Raw genomic sequence first — 13,629 nt, 5'->3', positions numbered from 1 at the left:
CTGGCTGTCCAGTGGTCAGGACTCCGCATTTTCACTGCCAAGGGCTTGGGTTCAATCCCTGGTCGGGGAACTAAGATCCTGCAAGCCACGCAGCACAGCAAAAGAAAAAAGAAAAAGACGCCCTTTATCAAGTTGAAGAGGTTCTCTTTCATTCTTACTTTGCTGAGAGTTTTTAATCAGAAATAAATGTTGGATATTGTCAAATGCTCTTTTTGCACTTATTGAGATGATCATATGGTTTCCCTATGTTAGTCTGTTAACATAGTGAATTACATTAATTTTATAATGTTAGCCCAAATTTGCATTCTTGAGATAAGCCTCACTAAGTCATATGTATTATCATTTTTTATACATCACTGGATTCCAATTGCTAAAATTTTGTTTAGTACTTTTGTATCTGTACTTCTGATAAACATTGGTTTGTAGTTTTCCTGTGATTTTGGTGTTAGGGTAATGCTGACCTCAAAGAGTAAGTTGGGAATTATCCCCTCTTCTATTTCCTGGAAGCGTTTGTTGAGAACTGGGATATTGTCTTCTTTAAATATTTTAAGGAATTCACCAGTGTAGCCATTCAGGTTTGGCATTTTCTTTGTCAGAAATATCTGCAGAATCTGTAGTGATGTCACTTCTTTCATTCCTGATATTGGTAATTTAAGGGGTTTTTTTGGTTTCTCATCAGTCTAGCTAAAGGTTTATCAATTTTATTGATCTCAAAGAACTAGCTTTTAATTTCACTGATTTTCTCAATTGATTTTGTTTTCTATTGCACTGAGTTCTTCTTTCATCTTTTTTCTTTTCATTTGCTCCTTTTGGGTTTTACTTGCTATTATTTTTCTAGCTTAAGGTGGAAACTGAAGTTATTGAATCCTTTCCTTTTCTAATACAGGTATTTAATGATATAAATTTCCCTGTAAGTACTGCTTTAGCTGATTCCCACAAATTATAATTTGTTTTCATTTGTATTCAGTTCAATATACATTCTAATTTTTTTATTTCATCTTTTTATGTTTAAACTATTTGTATCTTTATATTTAAAGTGGATTTCACGGATTCAGTACACAGTTGGATAAAAAAGATTCAATCTCTTAATAAGGGTAACTGACAACTTATACTTAATGCAATTATTGATATTGCTGTTTAAATCTACAATTTTACTGTTCATTTTCTATTTGTCCCATTTATTCTTTGTTCCCCTTTCTTCTTTTCCTTCCTTCTTTTGGATTATTTGCTATGGCTACATTTTATCATCTTTGTTGGTTTACTAGTTATAACTTTTTCTTTTGTGGTTGCTTTGGGGTTTACAGTATACATTCTTAGCTTATGACATTCTACTTTCAGGTAGTATTATTCTGCTTCACAGTTAGTATAAAAATCTCAGAGTAGTATACTTTCATTTCCCTCCTCTCACCCTTGATGATACTCTTCTCAGACATTTCACTTTACTTATGTTAACCACACAATACATTGTTATTATTTTTGCTTTAAATTGTCTATTAGCCTTTAATGAAAATTTAAAATAAGAAAAAAAAGTCTTACATTTGTACACATATTTACCATTTTTGTTGCTCTTTATTCCTTTGCATAGAAGATTTCTGTCCAGTACCTTTAACATTTTCTGTAGGGCAAAAGTCTTCTTGTGATAAATCCTTCAGCCTTTCTAGGTTTGAAAAAGTTTTACTTCATTTTCAAAAGGTATTCTCACTAGGTACAGAACCGAAGTTGAGTGTTTTATTTTCAAAAATTCAGTATTTGAAAATTATTTCAAATATTTTGTGTCTTTTTAAAATTCAGTTGTATAAATCCAATCTCTATTATGCTATCTTGGCCAGAGGCTAAAATTCAATTTCAGGTTTCCCATTTTTATCATTTAAAATTTTTTGTGCTTATTTAGCTTTTAAATTCCATGACAAAAAAAATGTTTCATCTTTATGCATAAAGTTACTAAAATTATTTTATTTATCCAACCTCTTTTAATACACATTATGTGCATTTATAGAAAAAGGCAATAGGAAAATATTAACGGATTTAAATACAGCATGTAGCAAAACACACTTCTATGTCTTCTAAATCTGTTTGATAATGATATATAAGAAAACCTGTTACAAGCCATAATGCTTTTATAACCTGTCAGGAAAAAAGATTATATAAGCACTCCTTTATGCTTTAATACAAATGTATTCTCTGAGCCGCACTAGGACAAAGTAATCTGCTTTTATTTCTTGAAGTAATTATTAGTATGTTTACACTTATTTAATATATCCTTAAAATCTCTCATCACTCAGGGGAAAAAAGTTAGTAAGCTAGCTAGATTTCTTTTTTTTTTTTTTAACAGAGTTCTTTTAGTAAATACTTTCATCTCAGAAGTCAAAATTGGGCAGGAGTGCTATATACAAGGTACATAGTTTAAATCTTTGGGACAAAAGACTATAAGAAGGGAAACAAGCCAGTTGCCCTCCTAATCTTATATCACTAAAAATGTAGATCAGAGCAGGCAGATGTCCACATCTACATATTATCAAAGAGGTGTAAATTCTTTTGACAATTAACCTTCCTGTTGTTTTTTTTTTAATTTTATTTATTTTATAGTAAGGTCAATAGTATAAAAATATTACACACAACACACAAAGAAGTAGAGAAAGTTAATGATATAAACCACAAAACAAAATAAACCACACCTCATTTGGGAGAAAAAAAATGGCACTAATACTGTAATATTTAGTATGTAATATGAAATTTCCACTGTTTATAAGTTGAATTATATTGATTGAAACTTTATAGTATAATTTTGTATGTTATTAATTCATGAGATAATCCGCAAATATGCAGTTCCGGTTGAGTCTTATAAACCCTTAAAAGTTTTCATAAAGTGAAGTTAGCTAAAAAATACCAACCAGGAGTAGAGATTTGTTAGAAGTATAATACAGTAACATAAATGCAATAGATACAATGTAATCTGTGCAATTTGAAATTCTGAAAATTTTCTTATCAAATGTACAAGTAATAAATAATAGTCATACTTGACTTCATCAAGTTAACAAAATAATTACTAATCAACCTTGTGTTTTATTAGTCAATTGCTTAGAAACCCAAAACACCAATTAAAATTACTTTCTCCATAAAAATAGAAGGTATCTCAAACTCTTAATCATCAAACATCCAAAAAAATTTGGAAGGCAACTAACTGTCAACCAAAAATATTATCTGTTTAAAAGAGGTGATTAAAAAACATACATAATCTATTTTTTTTTCTGCACAATTTTCTTTTCTTATGAAAAAGGACACTTAGTGTATAGCTAAAGCTTTCAGAAAATAAAGATTCTGTTGGCTTTCCTCTTAGGGAGATGACACAGTGTACAGTTTTTAATATAAAAATATAAATATTTTTGACAGAAAAGATGAAATAGTGGTTGGTATACAATCCCATCACCCTTTTACTCGAAAAAAAATTTTCCCAGAGGCCATGAAAACAATACTGATTCCATGTAGCTCTGTGTTGCCAGAAGCTTCCCAAATTACAGAACACTAAAGTATTCACTGAAATTTCAAAAGTGTGCCCGTAGTCTTTTGTTTTCTTCTCGTAGTCTTTCAATTTCTGCCACTAAACCTTCATTCACTGAGTATCTTTCCAACAAAGAGTGCATTTCATTCTAGAAAAGGGAAAAAAAACGCTTTTAAAATTACTGGCATTTCATATTTATTTGGCAAGCCGTTTTACATATTTTCAGCTATCATTTTTCTCATGTTCGATTAACTAACTGAATGATTTTTTTTTTTTAACTTAACCACCCTTACTACTTTGTTAATATAAATGAAAGAGCACTGGTGAAATTTATATATTTGGAAAGCTTATATTTGCACATTTGGGAAGCTTTTTGCTTACTTACTGCAAAAAAAAAGCTGTGAAAAAGTAGCTATCATACTTTTTTATCATACTATCATATCTTTGTAACTATCATAGGTTACAAAGAAGGCTGACTAGTTAAAATCTATTTTACTTATTAAACTTCTAAAACTCCTTGTTTATTTCTTAGCAATTAGATGTAAGTAAGTAAAAATACATCACCCCTTTATGGACTTTTTAGATCCACAGCTATGCTCACTTACAATAAAATATGTCAATACATACCAATTGCATATGAAACTGTTTAATCATCTCCACTTGCAAATTCACAATATCCCTATGGCATGCTTCTCTAGGGAAGAATGTAAAATATTTATTAGAATTATAACAGTTTTACCAGCTCTAGATCATTCAAGAAAATGGCTAAACTCTGATCGTTTCACGTTACTGAGTGTTAATAATTATTACAATAGTAAAAATACCACTGCACCTAGTATTTATTTACTATGTGCTAGGCACTGTTTCTTGTACTTCAGATGTAAGAACTCATTTAATCTTCACAACTAGGTGCAATTATTACCTCCATTTTACCAATGAAGTAACTGAGTCACAGAGTAGTTATAACTTATCCAATGTCACACAACTAGTAAATGGTGGAGTAGGATATAACCCCAGGCTGTCTACCTCCAGAACTCTCATTACACTACAGTCCTTAATACAGAAGTTATCATTAAGGAAAGACACAGGTTTATATTACAATGAAATACAGATAATGCTCTAGGTTATAATGTTTTAACTATTATCAATGTTTAAGCTATCAAAAAAAAAAAAAAAAAAAACTTCCACCAGAATGAAAAGCGCCTATTTGGGTGGTTGTAACAGAGGTTACTCAATAAAATGCAATTAATTCATGCCTACAAAAGCCATAAAAGTGGGAATTCCCCGGCAGCCAAGTGGTTAGGACTCAGCACTTTCACTGCCGTGGCCCGGGTTCAATCCCTGGTCAGGGAACTAAGATCCTGCAAGCCACTCGGTGCAGCCAAAGAAAAAGACATAAAAGTTATGAAGTATAACAATAAAAGGAACATTCAGCCACCTGCCACACAACTTATGGGCTAGAACATTACCAAAATCATAGAAGCTTCCTGTGTGCTCCTCTCTGACTCCAACATTTAACTCTTGGGAGAAGCCTAAGAAAGAAGTCACTATGCTGCTGAATTTTGTTTGAGCAAAGAAATGTTTTAAAAAGAAATATATATATATATGTATGTATGTATAACACAGAATCTGTAGTCAATATATTTTCGTTGTGCTTGCTTTTGAGCATTACAAAAAGGGTACCATATCCTATGTAGGCTTGAGTAGTGGACATTTAAAAAATCCAGTATCATGTTTTCAAGGTTCATATTCTATATACCTGTAATTCACTGATTTATACTAGTGTGTACATTCTCCTGTCAATTTGAATTGTTTTCAAGTGTTTATTATTACAATGTTGTTATAAACAATCATGTATATGTTTCCCAACCCACATGTGCCAATTTCTGGAGATGATATATCCAAGAGTAGATATGTTGAGTCATAGGTATGATCCAGAGGTACACTGTTCAGACTTACACAATAACAGGAATTATTTTCCAAAGTGGTAGTATCAATGGACACACTCATCATCAGTATAACACAGCTCATCTAGCTTTACATCCACACCAAGACTTGGTGTTTCCAAGCTTTTTACAATATTTTCCCATCTACTGGGTGTGAAACGGTATCCCATTGCATTTTCAGTTGTCTGATTAATTTGTAGGGCTGAGCATCTTTCCTTATGTTCATATACCATTCCTCTTCTGTGAAATGCTTGTCTATGTCTTTAAACTATTTTTCTACTGAATGTCTTTTTTTAAAAAATTATAAGAGTTCTTTACATAATCTGATCCTTTATTGGTTATAATGAGTACTGCAGGTATCTTTTGTCTTTTCATTTTATTAATAGTGTCCTGGGATGAACAATTCCTATTAATATTCTCAAATTTACTAACCTAATATTAATGCAAATTTATCAATCTATTTTTATAGGTAGTGTACCCTCTTATTTTTAAGTAACTTCCCAAACCCTTAAGTCATATGTTGATATAAATTCTCTTAAAATAACTAAAATGTTTCCATTTACATTTAAACTTTCACCCTGTATGGAACTGATTTTTTAAATAGCATGCAACAGGGATATATACATTTCCTCTGTCATATATCACATTTCCATATATACATAGGCTTTTTTTTTTTGCCTATTTGATCCCTTTGGGCAATTTGTCTACCCTGTGCTAATGATACACTATTTTAATGATAGCCTATCTATCTGACAAACTAGTCCCCTTCAACCTTATTCTTCTCCAGTGTCTTGGTTATTCCTGTATCCTCCTTCTTTCATATACATTTTGGAATTATCTCATCATCTTCTTCCAAAAAACCCAGTTGGGATTTGATTGGAATTGCATTCAATCTATAGACCAAGTTAGAAGAACTGACAGCTTCATAATATCTTCCCATTTAAGCGTTAATGCTTTCTAATAAATTTTTTTTAATGTTTTTCCACACAGATCTTTACCATCTTTGGTTAGATTTATTCCTAAGTACCTTATTTCTTCTGTTGCAACTAAAAGATATTTAAAAAAATTTTTTTCTCTTCTGCTTTTAGTTATGACAAAAGCTATATTAAAAAACAAACACAAACAAACAACAACAACAAAAAGTGAAGGCATCGTAGAACCACTAAAGTAGCCAGGATTGGAGGGACCATGGTCTTGTAAAGAAGGCGAGTCTACTAGGTAACCTCCACATTTACCTCTGCTTTTCCCTCTGGGGGATGTGCTGATTCCACATTGTGGGGAAAAGAGGCTGAGATGAAAGCAGTGGCCTGGAGTTTGAGACAGTCTCACTTGGTTGGGGAATTATTAGAATTCAGAACTCCCAAGGCAGCCAGGGCTGCAAGGTCCAAGATTCTGGAAAGGGGGTACCTGTAGAAAGTAAACCTGAAACTGTGCAATTTCCCCTCGAGACATCTTTGACTCCTAAGCAATGACTGTACTGAGTTAGATGGCAGGAAAACAAACATAAAGTGGCAGCTAAAGAGGAGAAAAGGATTTTGAGAGCCCTGTGATGAAGAATTGGAGGTTAAAGTCCGGGACCCACCAAGATAAAAAGGCCTGGTGAGTACTCCAGACATTCAGCTCACATCTTAAAAGGGCACAGATTAAACCCTAGGAATAAAGGCAAACCAGAAATAAACTAGCTCTAAGAAAACCTAAAACCCAGGAAGTGATCTGCTTGTCAGAAGAAACTTAAATCTTCTTGAAAGACAACAGAAATAAACCCACAGACTTCTGCTTAGGATGTTAGCTCCCCAGCCCTAATAATGAGAACAAGCCAGATAACCTATAAAATCATACATTTTAAATAAATTCAACTTTGAGAGTGCAAAGAAATCTAAATGAACTAAAATCCAGAAAATGGTGAGTCCCTCCAGAAGAAGAAAGACCCACAGTTGTTTTCATCCTAGACAGAGCAGCAGGGGAAGAAAGCTGCCACTGATAGGGTAAAGAGAACTAGCTGAAATTTTTATAGATTTGTAAAGGCCAAGTGAAGACTGTCAAGACAGTTTAGAATCCCAAGGAGTCCCAGCCGAAAATAAAGTCTCCATTCACTCAACAACTTTTTGCCACAGGCCTTCATTGAGTGCTCACGGAAAAATTAGGGGCAGAGCAGGAGGGCTGAGAGAGACAGCCCCTAGGGCACAGATGCACAGAGCCTGGTGAAGACTTAGGGCAGGAGAGGAGAACTGAGAGTAACCCCTCTGAAGCACTCCAGGCCCTCACAGAGAAGTCAGCCTCCAGAGCTGAGGGAGAATGGCTAGCAGAGAGCCTCTCAATAGCCCGCTCTGTCCCTCCATTGTAAGGCACAGCTGGCAACACCTACTGGAGGCTGAAGTCAGAGCAGGTGAATTTGCAGAAATCCTCTGAGCCATTCTGGGTCCTCTAAGCAGAGGCTGCCTATGGGTGACAGAGGGGCAGAAGAGCAGAGAGAGGCCCCTACCCACCCTCAATCCCCAGGTACAGGCACACAAGGCATGATTTCTTTCTAAATTTGCCCCAGAAGAACTGCTCCCTTTCTGTGTTTTCAACATTGCTTTATTCACATTATATTACAGCTGTAACCAGACAGTTCTGCTATTTTGCCCTATATATGCATTCCTGAAATATCTCATATTTTTAAAAACTGTGTGTGGAAAAATAATAGGACCAGATTTTTTAAAATGTGGTATGTACATATAACGGAGTATTATTCAGCCTTAAAAAAGAAAGAAATCTTGACATGTGACGTGGATGAACCTGGAGGGCATAATGCTAAGTGAAATAAGCCAGACACAGAAGCACAAATACTGCATGATCCCATTTATATGAGATATCTAAAACAGTCAAACTCATGGAAGCAAAGAACAGAATTGTGGGTGCCAGGGGCTGGGGAGAAGGGAAAACAGGGAGTTGCTAATCAACGAGTATAAAATTTCAATTACACAACGTAAGTTCAAGAGGGCTGCTGTACAATACCGTGTCTATAGTTAACAATATTGTATATTGTACACTTGAAAATCCAAGAGGGTAGATCTCATGGTAAGTATTCTTACCACAATAACACTGAAAAAGCAAAAAAAAAAACAAAAACAAAAAAGAAAGTAACAGGATTTAAGGAGAAAGGACTTGGGCAGACCACTCAAAACCTATATAATCTTTGTAACCTGAGCACTAACAAAAACAATTAAATCCTAATAAAAATACTAGCGTAGTTTAAATATTGAAAAATCAAAGATTTCACCTTAAAAAAAGTGAGGGTCATTTGATATAAGAGGAAAGAAGATAGAAGAAAGGATTGGGGCTGTCAAGCATGGAGGCAAGGATAAAATGCCCAAAGATGGGGAAAAATCACAAAACAAGCACTTCGTAACACAGAGCACATAGCCAAACCAAGTTAAGAGGAAGGGAATAGGAAGAGATGGACATGGATAGGTGATTTGCTGCCTTTACCTGTGTTCATGTACTTTGTTTTAGTGGCTGTTACATGAACCACCAAAATTTCCTTATCATGTTGTCATTACTGCCCTATTTACAAATGAGTTAATTCACATCAAAGAAATACACATCATAGCAGCACACACTATACCTACCCTAATTAAACTATAATGCTTTTGTGGGCAGATCATCCGTTTTTGTATCCTTAGTATCAGTACATACTAGGCACAGTATAAATGTCAAAATGATTATTTTTCTTTAAAAATATATTTGTTAACATTTAAAAATTTTTTCAAAACATTTTTAACATTAAAAAGAAATATGCACCAACAAAAACTGCACATCTTCTCCAACATTCTTGCTCATGGTATTCCAAATCTGAGCAAGAGTACTAAGTAACTAAAGGTCAGAAAGGGAAAAAAAAATGCAAAAGATTCTAATAATTGAAAATAGCTTTCAAAATATATTGAGATGACAGGTAAAAGGAACCAGCATTCTAGAACATTCTTACAATGTTCAAAATTCAAAGAATGAGAAGACAAGGACAGATCCAGGCAAGAACTTCTTAAAATTAAGTATTACATTCTGACGCATTCTATTTGAAAATATTCAGAATTCCTTTAAAAACTATCTTTCTCTACTATATTACTGCACATAGCATACTTAACAGGTGATCTATAAATATTTTAAGAATCCCATTTGAGCTTACCAGAATCTGTCCATAGTTTGATGATGAAAAAAATCCACAATGGCAGCCAACCTGCTACGCCATCCTGCCAAGTTATCTAATAACTGCCCTAGGGAAATGTGCCTTTTCCTAGTTGATATAAAATAAACTCAGCACGTCAAGATCAACAAAACTCATATTTTCTATGGTTTTATGGACCCCAGAACCTAGGCAAAAGTAGTAACCACAACATTACTCATAGTTACAGTTTTACACCTAATAAAAAAAGCTAGTCAAGGTCTAGATAATTTCTCAATTACCTAAAGTCATCCAATGTTTCCTGTATCATGTTCTGAATAAAACGGATTTGAACAGATGTCAATGGTGCATTTGGCCGATTATTCCCAATGGTATCAGCTATTTTTTCTGATAGTGAACTGGCAACTCCAGCAGTAACAGAAGATGCTATCTTTGGATCTAAAATTAAAAATGGACAAAATATTAATAGTCAATTTGGACTAAGAGACATCAAACACTTCTAAATATGATTTGGCAAGAGAAAACTTGAAAAACTGGTAAACAGTGATCTTGTGACATTTAGAAAAATTCACTGTCTGGAATACAAATCTTAGAAACTTTCAAAGACATTATTTCTAATAAGTCATTTATCTATCTATCTATCTATCTAAACTTCCAACTGTCTAATGTAATAACATATGACAGAGGAATTAATCTTGAAGAATCTCTGAATCATTTTCTCTTACAAAAGATGAATGTGACAAGCCACACCGCAAACTAGATAAACCAAGACTATTAGAAACAAACAGAAGGAACAGAGGAGTAAAGTAGTTCTACAGGCAAGGCCCTAGAGTTTAAGCTAATGCAATATACCCACAGAAACCTTAAAATATAGGTATCTATATAAAAGAGCTACTACTATACAAAGAGTTTTTTGTATAGGTAACTCTTATCGCTGAACCTAAATCGCTTTAAATGTGATCGAGTTTTTAGGGTCTCTGCCATGAACTCTATAGATAGAACTTTAATACGGAAAAAAAAGACAATTTCAGGTACTTAATGACCCATTTTCAAAGGGTCCTATATTCCTATCTGTACCATAGTAGATCAACACACTTACATATTGGATTGAAAATGAAATTCACACCCAAAGAGTACCAAAACAATGTGGCTGAATTTAACCTTTCATACCCATTTCATCGTCTTCTAGTAAGAGAGTCACACACTAGAGAAGTGTCATAAATTTTAAATTCCTTGAACTTTTTCGTCTATGATCACTCTCTTAACTTATCTTTTTCAAGTTAAATACTGGGAGTTTTCAACTTAGCACTCAAACATCAGGAAGTTTTATGTACTTACTTGGAGTTGAGGATCCATTGACTGGAGGTTCGTATATAAACTGGGCTTCAATTTCTTTTTCTGGCTTTTCAAATTTCTCAGGACTTCTTGTTTGGTTGGATGATGGAGAGGTATTTAAATTTCCAGTTTCAGCACCGGAGATCAACTTTGCAAACTTCACATTTAAAATAAACAATTAATATATAAATTCTGGTTTTATCCATATTATCCATATAATTTGTATCTACTTTTCTCTTTTTTCCAGTAAGTAGGGTCAGAAAAAGGAAGAATAGAAAGGTATCTTGAAGGAGAAAAAAATGTTGCTAGGGCCAGTCGTAAAATAAATCAACTTTACTAATCAAAAACAATTTCAATGAAAACATGATAAGCAAAAGCTCATTTACTAAGAATCTGCAGTTGAATATCATTTAAAATGGCAATCACGGGCCAAAAACTAAATAAATAAATCCCCAAACTCTCATGTGATAACTGGTCAGAAATATTTCAAAAATAAGTCAAAAGACTTTTTTGTACTTCTTAAATGATATCTTTTCAATATCATTCTAAAAAATAAGTATGAAAATAAACAGACATACTGCACAATAGACTCTATTAGATTACAGCAGAAGGTAATGATGATGAATTACCTCTCAGCACCATCAATTTGCTCTAAGACTTAAGGTAAAAGACTTGACCACCAACTTGGTGCTTTGTGCTACAATGGAAATACATTCTAAAAGAAGTCAGGTATAAAATATTCTTACACAGACAGTTAAATCAAGTATCTTGTCTTAGGAAACAAACAGTGTAAGATTACACCTGCTGTTAACCTCCAACATATTCAAAGACAGATTTCAAAAGTATTCTTCAGTTTTTAACATGTGACACCAAGATTTAAGAATATTTTCTACCTAGTAAGTGCACAGCACTGTCAATAATTAGGACATATCCAGTGGCAGCTGCCTGCTTTCTAGTGATGAGATGCATTATACTTGCTAGTGATAAACACACACAGTGAGTTCAATATCATTTATAGGCAGATACCTGCTTGAAGGAGTCTTTAGGTTCCTGTTTTCCCAGATACATTTTCTTAGATTCAGCTGTCAGATCATGATTTTCATTTTCTTCTTTCCCTGGAGACCCCATAAAGACATTAAGAGGACTAGAATGCAACACTGAAGTGCTTGAAGCTACTGGATTTTTTCTTGGAGGAAACACTGAGTTCAACTGTGGTAGAAAGTCAAGGCCTGAAAAAGAGGAGAAAAAAACTAGCACTTATATGGGATGTTCCCCAATCTTGGATATTTAAGAAAAGCACTTAACACAATAGACATGTGAATACAGTAGAAAGACAAGGGATTTCGATTCAGAAGACAGGTTCACTTATCAGCTCTACCCCTTATTTCATTTGAGTTTTTGGGTGAAAGTCATAAAACTCTCTGTGACTGTTAAGTGATCTGTAAATGTGAATGATGATATCCACCTCCCTGAGTGGTGAGGTTTAAAAGAGATACTGTATGTGAAGATACATTGAAAACTGCAAAATACAATGAATGTTTTAGTAAATAAAAGTTTTTGACATATGTTAATTTGGTGTATGTCTGTGGTGTACCTTGGTAGGTAGCCTCTACGATGGTTCCTCATGATCCCTGCCTCCTGCCAAGGATCCACGGCCTCGTGTAATCACCTCCCTTGGAAAGTGGGTTGGACCTAGGAACTTGCTTCTAACAAAGAGTATATAGCAAAAGTGGCAGATCTCACTTCCAAGATTAAGTTACAAACACACTGTGGCTTCCATCTTGAGTGCCCTCTCACTTTCTCGCACCAGCTCTGAGAGAAGCCAGCTGCCGTGTTGTCAGCTGCCCTGTGGAGAGGCCCACATGGGCAGGAACTGATATCTTTGGCCAATAGCCACATGAATGAGTGTGGAAGCAGATCCTTGCCCAGTCAAGCCTTGAGATGACTGCAGCCCTGTTGACACCCTAATTAAAACATCATGAGACATCTGAAGCCAAAGGTACCCAACTAAGCCATGCTTGGATTCTTCACCTACAATTATGAGATGATAAGTGTTCTTTTAAGCTTCAAAATATTGGGGTAATTTGTTTGTTACACAGCAGTAGATAATACAAAATCACTTTTAACTTTGATAAAAATACTTCTCAACAGTTCTTACCATCTCCTTTGCCTACGGACTCATCACTTCCTTTGTTAACTACAGCATCTATAATAAAATTAGAAAATAAAATTTAAAAAATAGTGAAAAAGAAGCCATAGCAATTTAGGCTTCCTATTCGTTCCCCAAAGAGTTCAGAGACTACTAGTTTTAAGAAGAAAAATCTGAGTGAAGGTAAAGCTAGTATTCACATAAACTTCCCTTTTCATTCTTTTAGCTTCATGCAGAGCAGCAAAGATAACTCTATGTATAGAGTCATTTAATGAGACAGCAAGGTATACTGGAAAAAGCACTGGAGTAGGCTCCAGAGACCTGTAATCCAGTTCTGCTTATACCACTGAATAGCTCTGTGACCTTGGACAAGACTTTAATATAATTATGCTTCAGTTTCTGTACCTATATAACGGGGACAATGCCCCTGACCATCTCACAAGACTGTTTTGAGGATCAATTGAAATAATGTAAAAATATTTTGTAAGCAACACAATGTTATTAAAAATATACGGTTTTATTAAAATTTTTTCAATGG

The 13,629-nt window shown here is 34.1% G+C and overlaps 1 protein-coding gene across 3 annotated transcripts in view; it reads right to left on the bottom strand.

Moving 5' to 3' along the window:
- Positions 1-2,053: 2,053 nt before the first annotated feature.
- The window catches only part of NEDD1 (NEDD1 gamma-tubulin ring complex targeting factor), a 52,695-nt gene continuing 41,119 nt past the window's right edge, over positions 2,054-13,629 (bottom strand). For 2 of the 3 annotated variants that reach the window (XM_059936711.1, XM_059936712.1), the window contains exons 10-15: positions 13,101-13,148; positions 11,969-12,171; positions 10,946-11,099; positions 9,889-10,045; positions 4,127-4,193; positions 2,054-3,647 (exon numbers count right to left, since the gene is read on the bottom strand). In XM_059936711.1, the coding sequence (XP_059792694.1) occupies positions 3,543-3,647; positions 4,127-4,193; positions 9,889-10,045; positions 10,946-11,099; positions 11,969-12,171; positions 13,101-13,148 (734 nt within the window). In that variant the 3' untranslated portion in view covers positions 2,054-3,542. Of the gene's footprint in view, positions 3,648-4,126; positions 4,194-4,685; positions 5,032-9,888; positions 10,046-10,945; positions 11,100-11,968; positions 12,172-13,100; positions 13,149-13,629 lie in introns of those variants that run through there. The other variant, XM_059936713.1, reaches the window with a different exon arrangement.

The sequence above is a fragment of the Balaenoptera ricei genome, chromosome 10 (genome assembly GCF_028023285.1).
Source record: "Balaenoptera ricei isolate mBalRic1 chromosome 10, mBalRic1.hap2, whole genome shotgun sequence".
In the NCBI taxonomy this organism is placed as follows: Eukaryota; Metazoa; Chordata; class Mammalia; order Artiodactyla; family Balaenopteridae; genus Balaenoptera; species Balaenoptera ricei.
The sequence above is the reverse complement of the archived record's forward strand: the minus strand, read 5'-3'. Positions and strand labels throughout refer to the sequence as shown.